The 21,894-nt window shown below is 36.5% G+C and overlaps 1 protein-coding gene across 1 annotated transcript in view; it reads left to right on the plus strand.

Moving 5' to 3' along the window:
• LOC138938465 (uncharacterized) overlaps nucleotides 1–21,497 on the plus strand; it is a 34,952-nt gene extending 13,455 nt beyond the window's left edge. Inside the window, exons 2-3 of the mRNA XM_070305453.1 lie at nucleotides 13,873–14,169; nucleotides 14,281–21,497. Of these exons, the coding sequence (XP_070161554.1) occupies nucleotides 13,873–14,169; nucleotides 14,281–14,703 (720 nt within the window). The 3' untranslated portion in view covers nucleotides 14,704–21,497. The remainder of the gene's footprint in view (nucleotides 1–13,872; nucleotides 14,170–14,280) is intronic.
• Nucleotides 21,498–21,894: the final 397 nt, after the last annotated feature.

Here is a 21,894-nt window from a genome sequence, read left to right on the forward strand (position 1 = left end):
ATGATTTGACCTTGGAAAATTATTTGAAGGTCATGTGAAGGTCAACTTTAAAATATTAAACGGAAACCTCCATTTTTATTTAGTATTCTTGTAGCTGACATCGAGTGCTTTCCAAAACACTATAATAAAGTATTTTTTCATTAAGTACTTTTTGAGTTATTTTATATTTTAATCTGACATATTTTGATATAAAAAATTAAATATCTCGTAAAATATTTAGTTTTCGATAATCTTACCGTAATACTTCTATGTACAGAATAATGAGACAAATCAATTAGTATAAAAAAAAAAAATTGTTTTTAAGAAAATTATTTACATGTATTTTTTTAAACAATTATTTGTTTTTTTTTTTGGCACTAATTAATTTGTCTTATTATGGGATACCTTGGGATACCTATAATGGGACACCCTGTATATACAGAGTGGGGCATTTATATCGAGACACCTAAATATCTAAAAAATAAAGCAAGGTAGAATGAAATGTTTCGGACAAAAGTTGTTCGGTTCTAAGGGGATCGTGTGATGGTGCCATTAGTTTAATCTTGGGTAGAGACGCTTCGAAAATTTCAATGTCAATCTTGTTTTTTTTTTTAAATGAAAACACCCCAATTTTTTTACATAAGTCGATTCCTTCCAATATTCTGCATGAAAAGTTATAGGGATATGATGGGCAAAATTTTATAATAGTTCACGAGATATTTTATACTTTATTTTATTACTTTACTTGGACATAATTTTACGTAAACTATGAAATATCTCATAAAATTATTTATTTTGCAATAATGTTATTTTAAGCTCAAAAAATCAGAGACATTAATTGGTGTAAAGAAAATAAAACAAGATTGACATTGAAATTTCCGAAGCGCCCTCCACCCAACGTCAAACTAATAGTACCATCTCATGATCCCCTTAGAATCGAACAGCTTTTGTCTGAAACATTTCTTGCTTTATTTTTTACATATTTAGATGTCTCAATATAAATGCCTCACTCTGTATATATATATGTAGATGCAATAAATATATTAATAAATGTATAACGTATAATATTAATTATATTAATTATTAATATCTCTTTCTCTCTCTCTCTCTCTCTCTCTCTGGTTGTAATTTCAAACAACTCTCTATGATAAAATGGTATCTATAGTTTTAAACTCGAAGAATTTTTTTAAGAATTTAATAGACAATCAATTTCTCTTCAGTAGATTTATTGCTGAGAAGAAAATATGTTTTTCTCACACATATTTACATAACTTTATTTTATATTTTTTTTTTGTAAACATAATTTTTGTATTCAGAATGAGCGCTTGATTAAGGGAAGATTCTTGAATATATTTATCATACGCAGAATTACTTCGATAGATTTGCTCCATCATTGATTTGCCGTCACTCGTAAATTTTTTGTCGCGGAGGATTTTCTCTCAATCCGAAAAGTGTTTACACTTGTAGTCGAAACAATTGGGTGTCTCTTATCGCTCGTCCCCTTTATATTCGTTACCCAACTTTTTCTCCTCTTTTCTTTCGCATCCATGAGTCGACCATTATTTGCGGATCACGAAAAAGAGGCAGTGTTCCGATACTGGCTTTATCGCTCTTCTTGTCTTTCTATCTCTCTCTTGCTCGCTAAGTGCCGTAAGTCAAGAATATTTACGTTGTTTCTTTAATAGGGCTTTTTTTTTTGTCGTCCGCGCATGATGATGCTTCAAACTGGAAATCGATTTGTGTCAAAAGCCGACTTACGTGTAATGTGCAAGAATGCATTGTTGAAATACTTTCTATGAAATATGTGTAATACCGTAAAATTTACGTCATCAATTGCAGAGAGAGAGAGAGAGAGGATACGTAAAAAAATTTTAATAATTTTTACTTTCCTGTACCTTCAGTTTCAATCCTTGAAATTATCCTTTGATTGAGAATTACAGAAAGAGCGCATTGTACATAATTTCCAATGAGAAGAAAATAAACTTCTTCCTGTGTCAATATATTAAAAAGATTATTTTATATTTAGACTTTGAAAATTAAAAGTTTCATATAACGGTGCGTGTACAAAGTCGCTGCATTATTTCATGGAAATTTATACAAGTTCTAGCTTTATTTTCAATAGCTCTATAGTTTAAACAAATGATCGTTAAAACAAAGAAATTACCTCAGGACAAACTGAGCCGCCAATTTTACACGATATCTCATTTTATTTTGTGAGCCTCTTGTCCCATATCATTTTCCATTAAATTTCATATTCTTTTTTCAAGCAATATAAATAGTTTAAAAAATTGTTTACATTACTTCTTGTCATTGGAACTCTTAATAATTTATAAGTTAAAGAATGATACGTTAGCTTCACGCATACAACAATAATATATGTATATAATTTATTTCTGCAATAATCTAAAAAGAATTAATATACATTTAATCAATCAAGATTATAATGTTGTAGTGAAGGAATACTTAATTCTTTTAACAAATCACTTATTGACCATCGTCCTTTACAATTAGACTACCGCGAAAGATCAATAGCGTTTAACTCTTTCTATATAAAAACATTTCAGACACGATGACCCCAAAAGATCAGACTTTATAATAATTTCTAAGAATATTTCTCTCTCCTAATAGAGAGTATGTATGTATATGCATATGTGTGTGTGTGTGTGTATATGTGTGTCTCGTAGCAGTAAAATTCAAGAATTATATATAGACTATGAATATTATCATTAAAAGTTGGTTACGGTCGTACGGTTTGATGTGAGCACATTTTCTCACACATCGCTAAAATTTTTTGCGACCCCGTCGAATATGAATACGTCGCGTGAAAGTCGCGTGAAGACGCAAACGCACTCGTCGCACGACATCGTCCCGCGACACGGCAGCACGCCTGACGACTCTTAATGAAAGCCGCGATATTTCCTCGCCCCCCCCCCCCCCTAATTAATCACGCGACGTGTGTCGGATATAACGTAATTTATGAACCAGGAAATCGTAGCTCGTATCTTAATCGAGCGTCGAGGAAAGTTGCCCCCCCCCCTTTTTTTTTTTTTTAATGACTACAACTCCAATCTCCATTTTATTATTGCTAAAAATATACATTAAAAATATACGCGCGCACTACATTTTTCAATTCTGTGAAAAGTAGAGTACATACAGGGTGTCCCATTTTAAAAGTTCCACCCTCATAACTTTTCAGGATCAACGTTTGGAGGAAAACGACTCGGATAAAAGTTGTAGGGAACAAAAGGGGTTATCTAATAATGACCTTGGATTTGACATTAAAGGTCATTTTCTAGGTTATGAAGGTCAACTTATGTTTTTTAAATACAATAGAACCCCCTATTTTTCATTACATATTCTTGTAGCTTATCTCGAGAGCTTTCCAAAACACTATAATAAAGTATCTTTTCATTAAGTATTTTTTTGAGTTATTTTATATTTTAATCTGACATATTTTGATATAAAAAATAAAATATTTCGTAAAATATTCAGTTTTCGATAATATTACCGTAATATTTTTATGTACAGAATAATGAGACAAATCAATTAGTGCCAAAAAAAAGGTTAAAAAAATACATTGTAAATAATTTTCTTAAAAACAATTTTTTTTTTAATTTTTTTATACTAATTGATTTGTCTCATTATTCTGTACATAGAAGTATTACGGTAAGATTATCGAAAACTAAATATTTTACGAGATATTAAATTTTTTACATCAAAATATGTCAGATTAAAATATAAAATAACTCAAAAAGTACTTAATAAAAAAATACTTTATTATAGTGTTTTGGAAAGCTCTTGAGATAAGCTATAAGAATATATAATGAAAAATAGGGAATTCCATTTAAAAAACGGAAGTTGACCTTCAAATGACCTTGAAAATGACCTTTAATGTCAAATCCAAGGTCACTATTAGATAGCCCCCTTTATTCCCTACAACTTTTATCCGAGTCGTTTTCCTTCAAACGTTGATCCTGAAAAGTTATGAGGGTGGAACTTTTAAAATGGGACACCTTGTATATTTTCAGAGTTTTAAATTTTCAGATATTTATGAAATTTAATGGAATAATGTGTACAATATATATATATATATATTTTTTTTTTTATGTATATAATTGTACTATTAGACCAAATTATTTTAATTGTGTGATTAAATTAGAATTGAAAATAATACAATAATCTCTGAAAATTTACAATAATCTAAGAATTAAAAGCGATAGAGCATTACTTAATTTATGGCCTATCAATTACTCTATTAATTGTCATAGCTCAACTTTATACATTATATATTTTTATTGCTCTACTAATTTCGCCTTTTAATTGTTATATACGGGTACTGGATAGATTGTGAAAATTTATATTGAAAATAAATACATCTTGTGATTATTACTTATAAAAAGATTAAAAGTTAAATATTTAAGATTATAAAATTTACGGACAATTCTTCTCAACTACGCATGTACCCGTTGATTATTCTCCAAACGAAAGATTTTTTTATATACATATTATATACATATTTTTTCTAAACTGAATAATTATACGCCCACACTTATTACATTCGCATATCTTTTTTAATATTTATTATTTATTATTTTTTTTTTTTTTTTTTTTTTTTTTTTTTTTTTTTTTTTAAGATGAAGCAAGTTGATGTAAGAATGTACCGTGTAAGAAACGATTTGCAAGAATTTGCGCATACACGATTGTGAAGTGAGATTGTTGTAACGATGCCACGGGATCGATTTGTCTACCGGTCTTGGGCGATAATTAATAATAAGCGTGATTATGCGTGCATTGGGGGCAAAATATCGTTGCGCGACAAATTAGAGCCGCGCCTCTAATACCACTAGTCGATAGATATCTAAAATCTAATCAAATTCTTTCGGCTACAAATACCATTTAATATATAGAGTGTACGAAGACTTACTATCTTAATTCTAACTCAACGATTTCTTTTTATGTATCAATAAAATTTCACAGAGACAATTTAACGTGTCGTGGATAAAGGATTAATACGCGATCACGATGATACTATTTGCGATAAAGGCGCTAATATTTAGATGACAAAATATTTTAATTCTCTATAGGATATTATCGAGATATAGGAATCGTCGCGTATCTCGGAGGAAGCTTATAAAATTAAAATATGATATGAAAGATAAATAATATTTCTACATCAAATGTCAATAATCTTTAATGCGTGACGTAGAAATTCTTATCGCGCGCGCGCGCGCGAGTAAATATTTTTTTCAGGGTATATTCAGAGCTATTGTAAGAGAGTACGCGATCGCACATTTTAAACATGAATTCGTTAAATATTTCAAAGCTCCGCGCGGAATGAAACTTCTCATCGCGATGTTCGGAAATCGATGTTTCGCGCTTCGGAGGGATTTTTTTTAGACCGATCTTTGTGCGCGCGAACGTGTAGCAGGTGCTGCGAAAGTATAGTCGCAACGCTTTACAGCGAGTGCATGATATATCCCCGGTGCATTGCCCTCATGCAGGGTGGTACGTTCCCTTCGATCGATACGTTTTACCAAACGACGACGACAACGATGACGACGAAGACCGACGAAGAATAAACGTTTCTTAAAATTTTCCTTTACGCTCTTTCAAACGCATCGATACTCTACCATTCGACAATCAAAATTATTATTCATCGCATTCTTGAAACACGCGCGGCAAAATTATTAATGATATTAGAATAAATAAATAATTATTAAAAAAATAAATTATATATGTCCTGAGAATTAATTTAAGGGGATAAAAAATACTCGTCTACGAAAAGAGAGGAATTAGATATTTTGAGGAAAGAAAATAATTATATATATATATACTGGGTGGCCTATTTTAATCCATCCAATCGAATATCTCAAAAACCAAGCCCGGAAGAGAAAAATGTTTCAGACAAAAGTTGTTTGGTTTCGAGGGGGCCATGAGATGGTACCATTGGTTTGACCTTGAAGAGTCATTTGAAGGTCAATTTTAAAATCTTAAATGGAAACCCTAATTTTTTATTTAGTATTCTTGTAGCTTGCCTCGAGAGCTTTCCAAAACACTATAATAAACTATTTTTTTATTAAGTACTTTTTGAGTTATTTTATATTTTAATCTGACATATTTTGATGTAAAAAATTTAATATCTCATAAAATAGTTAGTTTTTGATAATCTTACCGTAATACTTTTATGTACAGAATAATGATACAAATCAATTAGTATAAAAAAATAATAGTTTTTAAAAAAATTATTTACGATGTATTTTTTTAAACAATTATTTGTTTTTTTTGCACTAATTGATTTGTCTCATTATTCTTTACATAAAAGTATTACGGTAAGATTATCGAAAACTGAATATTTTATGAGATATTTAATTTTTTATACCAAAAGATGTCAGATTAAAATATAAAATAACTCAAAAAGTACTGAATAAAAAAATACTTTATTATAGTGTTTTGGAAAGCTCTCGATGTCAGCTACAAGAATAGTAAATAAAAAATGGGGGTTTCTATTTAACATTTTAAAGTTGACCTTTACATGACCTTCAAATGAGTTTCCAAGGTCAAATCATTGTCACCATCTTATGGCCCCCTTGAAGCCACACAACTTTTGTTTGAAACATTTTTCTCTTCCGGGCTTGGTTTTTGAGATATTCGACTGGATGGATTAAAATGGGCCACCCAGTATATATATATATATATATATATATATATATATATATATATATTTTTTTTTTTCATTTTGTACGCGCAGCTGATTTTGCATTGATTGCGTGAAATATTGTATTTTTTACAATCAAATTTTTTAATGTAAATAAATAATATAAGGATAGAAAAGAGACTGTATATCGTACATTCGGGTGTGTGAGTATTCGCGAACTATGTAAACAAGAGCAAATGTAATCACGCTGAATCCGATTTATATCCGATCGTCACGAGCACGTTAGTAGGAAGACTTACGAGCGTTGCAGCCTGTTATCGTCGGATCGCTATCGCCCGCCAGAATCGTAAAAGAGATGTCTGCGAATCGATCACGATATAACATCAGCGTAAGTTCTTTCGATAGGAAAACGACTTCAATTTTAACTCTCGACATTCGCGAAAAATTTCTCTCTCTCTCTCTCTCTCTCTCTCTCTCTCTCTCTCTCTCTTTTGATACATTTCATATTATCAATTGTTTGCATATAGTATATACGTGCAATTGTGTTTCTGTTAATTTTTATTTATATTCGATTATAAATACTGTATTAATAAATTTTATGCAATATTATTTTATTGCAATATAATTTGATGCAACATTATAAATTTCTTACTATATATTTTATGTATCGAGCTATCTCTGAGGATAGTGCAAGTGCAGTTGCACTGTATTAAACGATATTTTCAATAGAGAGATTAGGGACGGCAAGACACAGAGATTGTTTAATCTAAAAGATATACGCGCAGTAATGTCAAAAATTATACACGCTTTATCGACGACACGCGATTGGTTGATGTATATTTTAATCGTTGTTTGTCGGCACAAGCATCGAGGCGAGACATTGGATCGAACGATGCGTATAGCGTCGCAGAAATATTATTTTTTTCTTCGTAAATATCTACCGGAAGAAAATATTTTTCGTAGATTCTCTTTGTGAAATAAATAAAAGAAATAGCTAAAAAATATTAAGCTCACGTGAAGAAATGAAGAATAAAAGAAGCTTCGTATCTATTATCACTATTATTATTACTACCGTTATAGAGGATGTCCCATTTTAAAGGACCCACTCAAATATCTCAGAAACACTGCGTTAAATCGAAAAATGTTTCAAACAAAAGTTGTGTGGCTTCAAGGGGGCCATAGGATGGTGACAATAATTTGACCTTGGAAAATCATTTGAAGGTCATGTGAAGGTCAACTTTAAAATCTTAAATGGAAACCCCCATTTTTTATTCAGTATTCTTGTAGCTGACATCGAGAGCTTTCCAAAACACTATAATAAAGTATTTTTTCTCGTTAAGTACTCTTTTTGAGTTATTTTATATTTTATAATCTGACATACTTTGATATAAAAAATAAAATATCTCGTAAAATATTCAGTTTTCGATAATTTTACCGTAATACTTCTATGTACAGAATAATAAGACAAATTAATTAGTGCAAAAAAAAAACAAATAATTGTTTTAAAAAATACATTGTAAATAATTTTCTTAAAAACAATTTTTTTTTTATACTAATTGATTTGTCTCATTATTCTGTACATAGAAGTATTACGGTAAGATTATCAAAAACTAAATATTTTACGAGATATTTAATTTTTTATATCAAAAGATGTCAGATTAAAATATAAAATAATTCAAAAAGTACTTAATGAAAAAGTACTTTATTATAGTGTTTTGGAAAGCTCTCGCTGTCAGCTACAAGAATACTAAATAAAAAATGGGGGTTTCTATTTAAGATTTTTAAGTTGACCTTCGCATGACCTTCAAATGATTTTCCAAGGTCAAATCATTGTCACCATCTTATGGCCCCCTTGAAGCCACACAACTTTTGTTTGAAACATTTTTCGATTTAACGCAGTGTTTCTGAGATATTTGAGTGGGTCCTTTAAAATGGGACACCCTGTATATCACACACGAGATCTTTTGCGAAGATGAATTTTTTTTTTATTCCCTTAAACTAATCCTAGTACATATATATATATAATTTATTAGTCGGTAAATAAAGATCAATTATTTATCATTATCAGTCAATCGGTGTCAATCAATTATTTTCCAAATATGTCTTCGCTTTCGATATCCGCGATTTTGCAATGTTTTCGTACGAGCGACGAAAATAAATCGACGATACAGAGATTCGCGTAACCGCAGTGTCGAGAATTGAAGAACTTCGTCTTCCAAAGTTACATACGTCGACGAAGCTCCTGTAAGTATCGCTTCATTGTCGCCGACGACTTTGACGTTCGTACTCCTCCCCTAGGGAAGCAGCGACTCGACGAGGGGGGTGAGGCGTGAGAGGGTGGTAGCAGGGAAGCGAGTTCCTCAGACCGTACGATACTCACGAGCGAGAACGATCGATCCGACGAAGTTTACCCTTTTCTGAAACTGCAATTTCAATCGCGAGCTGCAACCGCGACCCGCGCGAGATACGTACGATTTTACGGTCCACCAGGGTGCCAGCGCGGTTTTCGAAAGGCCATAAAGTCGATTGTATAACACGCTATGTTTCTCGAGCACCGGCTAAAACTCTATCTCCTATCGTTCGACCGAACGACCTCGTCCTCTTATACCTCTCCTTTTCTCATTTCTTTTATTTCCTCTCGTTGATTCTCGCATTGTCCGGATTGTTTTCCGAAACATTTTCCAAAGAGTATCTAATTTTTTTTTTTCATATTTTTTTCTCTTAAATTAATTACAATGTATATATATATATACGAGTTATTTAATTGTAGTTGTATATGTAAATGTAGAAACATAAAATGTAAAAGTGAGTCAAGGATAAAGGAAAAGGTAAAAGGTTGAGTGAAAAAAATAAATTTTTGCGTTCGATCTTTTCAAACGAAAAAAATGTAGATACATTTTTTTTGGAATATTTTTAAACTTTATCAGAGATATTTCCGCTTCTCATTTCCGCTAAACAGAAGAATGACAAGAGAAATTCTTCACTTTTGCGAGTATATCCACTATAGATTTGAATGTAGATGCAAACAGAGAGAATCGATAATTTTGAGCGTTAATGAATTATTTTCGATTGGGATTCGGATGACGTATTATGCCACAACGACTGCGATATAATTCTAATTAAATAATCCGCTTTTAAACTATTTTCATCCCTTGTACAAACACACCAAATATAACCCATTTCTATATCCGGTGCATATATTATAAATTCCTTTACCTCCAAGAATGACATTGTCTCGACGTATGCTTGGACAATTTTCTCCTTGGGTCGCATCCGCGCTTTTACCATAAGAGAATTATCAAGAATCTATATATTGGGTTGAGTAAAAAGTCATTGCGTATTTTTTGTATGTTTCTCAAAGTCAGTTATTTATATAAAGAACAAAGATCAATCAATGATATATTTTCCGTTTTGTTCGATGACTTTTTGCCATCTTTCGGTGAGCTTCATAATTCCCCGTTCGTAGAAGGACCTGTCTTTATTGGCGAAAAACTAACAAGGTGCTGATTTACCGCCTCATCTGAATTTAACGTTATTCCACGCAAGGAATTTTGAAGAGAGCGAAACAAGTGGAAGTCCGACGGCGCAAGGTCAGGCGAGTATGCTGGGTGGGACAACACATCCCATCCAAGCTCCAATAATTTTTGACGGGTCGCCAAAGATGTGTTTGGTCTCGCGTTGTCGTGATGGAACACAACTCCTTTACGATTGACGAGCTCCGGACGTTTCTGGATGACAGATTCGTTCAAACTGTCCAATTGCCGACAATACACATCCGAATTGATTGTTCGGTTCCTTGGTAGGAGCTCAAAAAACATCACACCCTTCCAATCCCACCACACTGAGAGCATAACCTTCCTCTGATGAAGTTCTGCTTTTGAAGTCGTTTGAGGCGAATCATCACGTCGGGACCAAGACCGTTTGCGTTCCACATTGTTGTAAACAATCCACTTCTCATCACCAGTTATCATTCGTTTCAAAAAAGGATCATTTTCTTCACGTTTCATGAGCATATCGCAGATGTTTATACGCGCCGTCAAATGAACTTCTTTGAGTTCACGAGGAATCCAAATATCGAACTTGCTTACGTATCCCAGCTTCTTTAGGTGGACGTGAACACTTTTTTGACTGATCTTCAATGTTTCTGCAATCTCTCGTGTCGTGTAACGTGGGTTTGACTTGATCAATGCCTTTATTTTGTCGTCATCAACCTCGGTGGGCCTTCCTGACCGAGGAGCATCTTTGAGATCAAAATCACCAGCGCGGAATTTCTTGAACCAGTTTTGGCACTGACGTTCATGTAGAGCATCGTCACCGTAAACTTTACGCAATTTTTCACAAGCTTGACGCGCGTTCTTCCCTTTACGGAAGTAAAACAGTAAAATATAGCAAAAATGCACAATTTCGTCTTCCATCTTCAACTTGTTGTAAAATCTCCAAAACTCAAGCAAATCGCTCAATTTTTTTTTTAGAATGAAGCTTAAACCGTCAGCTGTTAAACTATATATGACAAACATATGTGTGAATGACTCTAGTACTGCCAAAACTGAACTAATGCCATCTGTTGCAAAAATACGCAACGACTTTTTACTCAACCCAATATTTTCATCAATAACTATACGCACTAAAGGTAAAAGTGCATCTTATCATTTTCTTCTACATTCCATTCTTACATCAAGAATCTCAACAGGATTTAATTTTTCTTTTCGAGAAGAAAGAAATCGAAACGAATAATATTAAACTAGTTACCGGGATATAAGAGTGCGCTTAACGCGCTTGAATCTCAGCAAATATCGGAGGCATCTGGTCAAAGGATTTTCTCGCGACGCACGTCGTCTGCGTTACAACGAGCGCGGTAACAAGCGAGCAGTAATGTTGCATCGCGAATCGATCGATACGAGTGGTGCACGGATGGGACATTCATCCCTCTGTGTGTCAGTCGCTCTTGTCGTTGCCGTCTCCGGTCTCCGCCCTGCGTCTGCACACCCCCTCGCTCTGTTGGTCGTCGCAGCCGCGCCGCGTCGTCCCTCTTCCGCTTTCCCTTTCGATGGCCTCGGACAAGCGCGAGGAAGCGAGCGGAGGGGCGCTGAAAACCCCTTTAAAGCTTTAACGCGACCGACCGAACCGTCGCGTCGGTCGTTAACGCGCGCGCGTGTCGGCGAATCGTCGCGAGAGAAAGAGAGAGAACGATTCTACTCGCCCTGTCGCTCTCGCTCGTTAAATCGCGATCAAATCGTCATAAAATTAAATTATACAAGTGGAAAGTACATATTGTACTTCGGTCCAGAGATATAGCCGACATCTTGTATGCAAAGTTAATAGAACAAAATTGTCTTTAGAAAATTATCTTATTATTATAAATATTTATACAACATAATAATAAAATATATTATATATATATATATTATAGAATGCATACTTTTACATAATCGTGAGGATATTTTATTCCAACGTCAATAAAACTAAGATACTTGGACATGTTATTCTTTTTATTAATATTTTGCGTCCTCATTTTATATATTTGATGCAATAATTATTTTTAATCAATTTCTTTACTTTTTGGAAATGCGAACGTATTTTTAAATATGCGACGTTATATGTTTGATTAAAAGAATTTTTTTTTTTTTTCAAATTTTTCATATAATCCTTATCAATCGTCAATACAACAAATATAAATACCAATATTTGTTGTATTGACAATTGATGAGAGTTATATCAAAAATTTGAAAAAAAAAAAAGAATTTTTTTTAATCGACATATAACGTCGCATGTTTAAAAATACGTTTGTATTTCTCCAAAAAGTAGAGAAATTTATCAAATATATAAAAAATATGAAATACAAATTTGAGATTGCGATTCTTTTTCAAGCATGATTGATCTACGATCGATTGGACAAAAACGCGCGAAATCACCGAAGACGAAAGCGCGTGGATCGCGAGTATACGATACGTTTGCGACCCCGTTCTTTCGTCGGCACTTGAAACTCGTACGATCCTCCCTTCGTCTTTACCACGTCTCGAGATGCGTGACGCGAACCTCGCCATTCCAGCTGTCACGACGTGACGTTTCTCGATCCGCCTCTTAAGAGCGTGTCGTACGCGTGCGTGCGTGAGCAGATGTTTCAAACCGGATCCGTTTCGGCGTTTGAAGGAACGAACGAAGAAATTTTCTCTAGAAGCGAAGAGAAACGATCCGAATGGATTCGATTAATCGAAGTTTACCTGAGAACCGGATGCGGTTTGAACAATTATACAGAACTTGGAATTGTACGTCGCGAAATATCTAGAATTATACACAGAATCTCAAAGAGGAGATATAGAAATAATCGGTCAAACTTTTATTAATTTTAAATAATATTTATGGAGGCAAAAACTCCCTCTTTTTCTCTCTCTCTCTCTCTCTCTTTCTTCTATTAATCTCGGTTGCATTCGAGAAATCGAACAATTTGCGTTACAAGCATATAGCGTTCGGTGATTAAATTTTTCTCATACCATCAATTATATGTAAATATTATTTCAACAAATAATTTACATATATTTTTGTTTCTAAAATACTTCTAAACGCATATCTAAAAGCGCATCCAGATTTATCATAGATATACACACACATATAGCTTTTGTTTAAAGCAACGTGCGTTTCATACAATGGAAACGATCACGATTCAAATTCGAGTATTGGATTGTATGAATAGTCGATGTCACAGAGAAATTAATCCGGCGGATATAATGGTATGATTTATATGCAAGTTTATGTGAACCGAGTGCAACGACACGACACTAATCTCTATATCCACGTGTAATGGGCGCTTTTCTGATCGAATGGTTGAACGATATCATTTTCTGCACTAATTTATTCACCGTTGTACATCGTCCAAGATATACACAATCGCAGTGCGCCGAATAATAATAGCAACCGCTCCATATATATATATACTTTATTAGGATAAAACGAATAAATTTATCGTATTTTTAAACGCAAATATTATCCATGCCAAACCGAAATCAAATAAAATTTTTGAAGAAGAGAACAATTATCCTCTTCTTTTATTTTTAATTCCTAAACTTCAGCGACCAAATAATCACGAATATAAGACGCTATCCATCAAGGACGATATTGTCGTTGGATAAAATGTAAAGAATAAAAAAAATCAAGTAATATAATTTAGATGGTCTATTTGAAACAATATGTTTTGATTAATATTTCACGGAATAGCAAGCAATCGATCGTTAACTTTACAGATGCTGTCGGTGAGCCAAGGAATGGGGGTCGGTAGCAGCGGACGCGGCGCATCGGCGGGAGATGACCCAACCGCTGGTGCGGCGAGTGGTAGAGGCGGTGGCGGGGGCGGCGGCGATGTCAGGAGACGTCGTGACATACAGGAGGTGATGATCGCCGCGGCGAGAGATCGCGCGATCCGCGCGGATAGCGTTCGGCAGGATCTCGCTCTCAATCTACCGCCGCGACTCGAGCTCCCGGATGGCGAGGAACACCCATACGGGGCGCACTCGGATCTTCATCTCCGTAACCCGGAACAGGTAAGAGCGAAGAGGACAGTTTACGTCGTGCGAAGCTTTAGTAAGACAAAGGACTACGCAAAAAGTTTGACATTCTCTGTTCCTTGTACTAATGAACTTTCTCGTTTTCAGGAGAGCGAGATCTACCAAAAGTGCGTGCGAGCACCTCCAAATCGCACAGTGTTTGATAGCGAGAGTCCGCCGCCTTATCGGACCCCACCGCTTAGTAGCAGCCAGCACATCCATACGGGGCTGCTCGATCTGCCCGGCGATCGGATATCGCGAAGTCAGAGCCCCAGCAGCAGCAATTTATTGCTGAATACTGCTCGCTCAATGTTCAAGATGTTCCCGAGCCATACGACGCCGTCATCGACGTCGGTGCTGATCAGCAAACCGCCCTTTTCCAGTTATTCCGAGTCCAATAGTAACGTGAGCAGTAATCTGAGCAGTAGCAATCTGTCCAACATCACCGTGGTGCCCTGCGAGACCGATGAGAGCCGGCAAGAACAGCAGCAGCAACAACATCAGCAGCAGCAAGTCCATCAGAAGGTTTGATCCGCGGTGTCCTCCTTCTTCGATGCCATTGTCGTCATTGTCGCAGTCGCATCGTCCGATTCCGAGAACGAGAAACAGTTTTCAATATCGTTTTGTGCGACTGCAACGACAACGACGATGCCCTTCAAGACTGATTATCGGAAGAAACGTCAACAAAGAATAGATCCCATCGGTCGTTCCATCAAATTCAGCAACGAATATCGCATATACGTGAAAGAAGATATCGTCCCGGCCGGTGGTATCCACGTTGAATCGTTTTTCCGGCGTTCTTCTATAAAGAAATAGAGAGAGAAATAGAGAGAGAGAGAGAGAGAGAGAAAGAGAGAGAGAGAGAGAGAGAGAGAAAGGGTCGTCCGTTCGTGGCCTAAAGGAGGGCCGGCGGAGGTATAGAATAGCCGGCTCCTGATATAGCGACTGAAGAGTCAAATCAGTCATATCAAGACTGCGCTCAATCGCCGTGCATTGATTCGCGCCTCTGTTCTCTTTGTCTTTTCCATTGTGAGAGTCGATGCGCCGCCACCGTCATCGTCGCCGACGCGTCTCATTGTGCAATTCCACATGCGGCCAGTGTCTAGCCTAGATCTCAGATTATTCCAAAGCGGTGGCACGAAGATTACGATGTTGCTTCGAGCGTCGGCATCAGAGGAGGAGCGAAAGTAGAAACGCAAGACGAATGAGGGGAGACGGTCGAAAGCCAGCGTGGAAAACGGGGCGTCATCAAGGCGCGACGCAAAGCGATGGCCTACCCTGGAACAAGAAGCTCTCCTGTTCAGGAATTACATGGCGAGAAGCTTCGCTTCGAGGGGACACGAGTTTAGCGACTCGTATCCATATGGACTCGGCGACGAAGCGGATCCGCCGGATTACCCTCTTCCAGCTCTCGACGGAGGCTCGACATCGCGGAAGTTTGTTCATCGCGCGCGACAAAGACTTAGTAAATTATTTATTGCCGATATATAACATTTTATTCGTGACGGGCGGCTGCTGCGCGACGGCCGGACGGGACGAGTGCGGTTTCACGCGATGGCGGTTGTGGAGAAGAAAAGAAGAGGAAAAGAAACGGATGGACGGGACACGAGTTATTGTATGATCGTTTGTTGCGTGAGTGCGAGACCGGGCGTGCGTACGAGTAAATGCAAGCGCGTGTGTGCGGAACGAGTAGAACGAAAAACGCGCAAGAGGCGCGGCTGATTGCAGGGTCGAGGAAAAAAAAAAAAGAGAGAAAGAAGGAGAAAGAGCGAACTCGTGCGCGCGCGTATTTGTGTATGCGTGTAAGGGAGCTATAGGGGGATAATGTAGTGCCAAGAGTGAAAACGGAAACTCTGTACATATTAGGCTAGGTAGTTCAATATCAATATACTTATTACGACTAAAAAAAAAAAAAAATGATATGCTACATACCGATTTAAAAGTAAAACATCAAACATACGTTACAACACGCATACCATTAAAAACACGAGATGGCCGGCCGTACGAAACCGTAACGGGACGCGCACATGTCTTAGACTATATATTTTTCTGGCATAATATATTCTTTAAGTCGTTGAATATATTCTACCTCCAATACTATATATTTTACAATCGACAATATTGAGATTCCGGTTGACGTTAATAAAGGAATTTATTTATTTATTTTTGATTTCGATGATGGTCCGTTTATATTGTTGTATCCGCGTTATATCGATATATCTATGTGTAGTTTAGAGAAAAATAAATAAGAAAACTTGTAATTTGTTATCGTATATCTATTTGACGCGAATGCAACAAAATAAACGCGCTAGTTTTTATCATGAAACAAGATTTACAAAATTCGTCACAACTGCAATGTAGGAAAGGATTAAAAATTGATTTTTCCGACATTAATGTTGAATTAAATCATTCTTTTTCTTTCGTTCTAGTTTAAAATCATAGTTGTAATATGAGGAGATGAAGCATAAACGATTCCATGGCAGATATTATCTAGTTAATTAATTTATACTTTTATATATAGTAGCATTTTTTTCTATCTCTTTCTAGGTTATTGATATAAGATAATCGATAAATGTAAGAGAGAAAGAGAGAGAATAATAAATGAATAATCAATCATAGTATATTCGAGTATCGAGGAAGAATTAAACAATCGTTTTTTGTTTGATAAACATTATTTTGCAGATAGACAAATTACATTCAACGCGTATAGCGTGTGTAAAAATAGATAATAATAAATCGATCAGAATGTGCGTCCTCTTTGCGTTCCGAACGGCTTGGACTGTGTCCGACATAACACTATCTTTATTATTATTCAAATAGATAAGGCCTCAGTTTTGACAAAATAGGACGAGTTCTGTTCGGATGAGGATTCGGGCTCGATGATGCGTTTTATATCTCGCTTTGCAGTCTAACAAATAAAACCGCACTTAGATTTCAGTATAATTTACTCTAGCAAAAGTCAATATGATAGATTTCCATTTTTATAGATTTATAGATTTATCAATGGCTTATATCTATAATGAACTATCGCAAATTATAATACAATCTGATTCAGGATTATCTTTAAGGCATCATCGATATCTCATATTGTCTAGAAATGTATTCAATTTTCGAGGTCGAAATACACATCGACAATACATTCATGCGGAAAAGACGAAAAAGCGAAAACGCCTCGTTAATTTCGAAATCTCAGTTTCGTGACAGAGCGAATCATTCGATTATTTCACATGAGAAGTCATCAATTATTATTATATTTCTTAAGAGTCCACGACGCAGGGAGAAATTGCAATGAAATTATACATTTCCCTTTGTGATTACGGATCGTGCGTGTCGTACGAGGAATGCGCGAGACAGAAGTAAAAAATGCCACGCGCGCAGAGCCGGATATCAACTCTCGTGTGCACTTCGTTGGCGTGAATAATTTCGCGAGCTTCCGCTTCGTTTCCGAGGGAATGCCGAACTCGGTTGGCGCCCTTAGATCTCGGGATTATCGGATTCTATAGTTAAGCGCACAAAATTCTCATCGCCCGTGAATATTGATGAGTGTTCACCACGTGACTTCATCAAATCGCTCGACACACACTGTTCGGCGCCCAAACCCCGATGCGTGTAACGTCGTCGAGACGGCGAGGTCCTCTAATTATCGTTATATAAATTCTCTTCCTAAGCGAGAAGAAAAATCGAAATTGTAAATTGTAATCTTCGAGAGAATGTCCGGGCAAATGTGCGCGCACGGCGACGTTGTTTCGTTTCATGTTCATTGGTCGCTGTGTCGCGAGTCGAGGGAGGAAATATATCGTCTTTCTGTTTCACCTTTAAAATGTGTTCACACGCGCATGCAATATTAGACGACGAGATTTAATCGTATTTTATTCGTAAAGAAATTAGAGCGCGTGCGGAGCGAAGCTCGGAAAAAAATGTCTGATATATCTTTTTTTTTTTTTTTTTTCCGAATTCACCTCCATATCGCCCTCTCTCTCTTTTCGCTTCCTCCTCCCGTTCACTACAATCTCGTTCTCTCGCACACCCCCGCATTCGTCTCTTCAATACGTAATAGGAATGATGAATGTATTGTATTTGTGTACGTGTGTTTGAGGAATAGAGAAATTACAGACGAGCGCGAGAGACGAAACGGAAGGAGAGGACATAATGGGAGCGGAATTCAATAAAAATGTTGTATAATTCGATGGGTCCTGTGCAAGTTTTGGTTAAATTTGCGATGTCGTCGATTATAGATTGAATTTAAAAAACGACGATTCGAGCGCGAGATATTTTAGACGATAAGTTCTAGGCGAAATGAAATTTTTAGCGAGCTATTATCGATTACTATTATCGCTATCGTGACATCGTGATATATCTAGCAATTTGTTAATTGGGATTTTGAGAGGTGCGAGACGTATGAGTATAATCGTGGCCTTTCGACACGAAAAAGAGAGAGAGAGAGAGAGAGAGAGAGAGAGAGAGAGAGAGAGAGAGAAAGAAAGACAAAGAAAGAGAGAGAAAAGAGAGAGCAACAAAAGCGATCTGAGATGAAATATTCTTTTGTGTCTCTGCCCGAATCCACAGCTCAACCATCGAGATTGCTATATTAAACGATTTGAAAGCAAAAATTGTATTTTACATAGAGTTTAATTGTTCAACAAAGTTGCTAAAGTTACTAAAGTTTACTAGAATATTGATCAAATCTCTTTTACAACGCTCGAACGAAGAGAAATATAGTTCTTCAATTAGTACGGTTTAAATCAGACGTCATTTTTGTTATCGTTATCGAGTCGAGGAAATTTCATAAATAACTCTTATCGAATACATGAACTTTCAGCGTCGCGCGAATAAAATTCCATTCTTAGCAATCTCATTGCAACGCGAAGCGCTGGCTTGATCATGACATGTCGTCGTAACGTCAGCGACGTTAGCAGACTCCACGACGAATTGTAATCGCTTCAAAGTTCATCGTAAAACACAAACAAGAAAGTGATAAAATATCAGAAACGTATGAAAATGGAGACTTATATCAATCATGAGAATAAAATCAAAGGTACATGCGTAAAATCGATTAAATTTTTATTTTGTGTTTAAATATGTAAAAAAAAAATAGAAAATATATACATATATATTAGGTGTACAACTTTGCTTCCGCCGTTTTCCTATAGATGGCTTTAGCGGTAAGTAGTGGTCGAAATAAATAGATCATAGACCTCGTGCAATAAACTTGGGCATCTGTCAACATAACCCCGTAGAAACATTAGTCGATTTGTGTCTGCATCATAAAGTTATTCTCGATTGAAAATGTCAGTTTACGAGCCAAATTCTCGTCATTTGCGGGAGGTTTTAATTTTCTGCTTCAATATGAAGAAATCTGCGGCTGAGGCTCATCGAATGATCTCAAATACTTACGGTGAAGCCGCTATTAGTGAAAGAACGTGTCGTGAGTGGTTTCGACGCTTCAAGAACGGTGATTTTCACGTCGAAGACCGGCATAGCGATGGAAGTGAGAAGGTTTTCGAAGATGCAGAATTGGAGGCATTACTTAATGAAGACTCGAGTCAAAGTCAAAAAGAATTGGCACGATCATTGGGAGTGGACAATACTTTGAATCATAAATGTATAACCAGTTTTTTACAATAAAGCCTCGACTTTCGGAAAAAAAAACGGCGGAAGCAAAGTTGTACACCTAATATATATATATATATAACTAATGTATATAAATATGTTTTGATTAATATAATTGCGGTTCAATAATTCTCTTATTTTTTTCTTAATTTTAAGAGAGAGTCAACGGTTTTTAATTGCGAAAGAGATTTTACCTCGCATCGTTGTCATCCTGATTTCTCGTCGTTGCGAGAAATTATCAAAGTGATAAATGATTTGCCGTGATCGATCGAGCGATGTACAGTTCTCTGTGAGGTCGAGATCGAAAGATGCGTGATCAAGCCGGCAATTACCGATTAATCTAGTCACGTTGAGCCGTGCGTCCGGTCGGGGAACGATCGTCGTCCGCTGATCCACGCCGTTTATCGGCGAGTTTAACGGCGGAAAAGGGATAAAGGGCTCTCCTCTCTCTCTTAGGCGTAATGTGATTTCTCAAGGTGTTCCAAAATAACTCGCGTCCTCCCTCCGGCGAAACTGCGACGCGGAGCGGAGCGGTTGCAAGCGGGAGGGGGGCCGAAAGAGGCCCCCCCTCCCTCTTTTAAAAAGCTTTCGTTTCTAAGCTGTATAATTATAATTGTACTGTTGATAAGATCGGTATGTCTAGTCCCTCGCGGTGGAAGGGAGGTCGAGAGCTTCGTCATTGTCCCTCTCGCGAAATCCATCTCCCCCCCCCCCCCCCAAGTCTTTCGACCAATTGATCCTAATTTTTTTCCCTTACCTCTTCCTCCCCTTAAAAATCATCCGTGGCGTCGAATCCGTTTGATCGATTCGATTCGCGATTTTGCGTCCATCAATCGATCTGCGAATCTACGCGAAAGGCGTGCTCAATCGTTATCCCATCTCGACGTTTTTTGATATTTTAATAACACCGAAGAAACACCTCGCGTTTTTGCGAAGTATAACATGTCTCTGGAATGATTCGATTGACGGATGCAAAATTTGGAATCGTATCGAATAAACGAAAACAACATCAGGGACGATGTCTCGTCATTGTTCGTAGGTGCGTTGCGTCCTGCAATCAACCCTCCTCCAGTCGCGTACTGATAAAGGGAGCCCGTAACGCGCGAACCTTTTTTTATATATATATATATATATATATATATATATATATATATATAAAATTCAATTGTTCTATACTCGCAACAAAAAAAAAAAAAAAAAAAAAATGTAAGGAATCGATGAATCGCACGTCGCGAGCTCCCCTTATCAGCGCAAAAAAAGCGTTATGCGAGAGAGAAAGATCGCGTTGCGGAGAAATGTGGACGAAGGCAGAAATAAAAGACAGAACTTGTCGCCAATTTCGGCAAGTTCAAACAACAAACTGTAGCAATGCGGCCGAGTGCGGGCGAGAGTGAGAGACAGCGAGAGAAATTTAGAGAGAAAGAGATAGCGGAAATCAGAACTCCTTTTCTTTCAAAGTAAATCGATCGATGTCGTAGGAACAGTGTCGTTTAAAGTAGTAGATCGCTTCTACCGAGAGTAACACGAAAGAAAATCAAGATACAAAGTTAAAAAGAAAAAAGAAAAAAAAAATCTCATCTCTAATAAAAAAAAGTTTGCGCGATTCGTCGTGAGAAGCAAGGGGAGAAAGAAAGAAGAAGAGATACGGATGGAGAGAGAGAGAGAGAGAGAGAGAGAGAGAGAGAGAGAGAGAGAGAGAGAGAGAGAGAGAGAGAGAGAGACATGAAAGGGAATTCTTTTTATACACTATAGAGAGTCGTACCACACTATCACATAGGGGAAAAAAAAAAGGAAAAAAAAGACATATTCGTTGTTCATTGCTCTGGCTTGCTAGGAAAAAAAAAAAAAAAGAAAAGAAAAGCGAACGATGTAACACACGACGGGATCGACGGGAAGGATGTTCGATTCTTGACGAGGAGTTTGATGAAGATCGAAAAACCGTCACTCCCGAACAATCCTCCCCGCCTTGCCTCCAATATAAATCGGCAACACTTCGACATTGCAAGATTATTGGTGTACTTATCACGCAGTTTTCTACAAAATAAAGAAAACGGTTTTGACAAAAAAAAAAAGAAAAGAAAAGAATGAAAAAGCAGACGCATTTATGCGCAG

This window comes from Polyergus mexicanus, unplaced genomic scaffold, assembly GCF_030449975.1.
Source record: "Polyergus mexicanus isolate NDT 795.1 unplaced genomic scaffold, iyPolMexi1.0 SCAF_12, whole genome shotgun sequence".
In the NCBI taxonomy this organism is placed as follows: domain Eukaryota; kingdom Metazoa; phylum Arthropoda; class Insecta; order Hymenoptera; family Formicidae; genus Polyergus; species Polyergus mexicanus.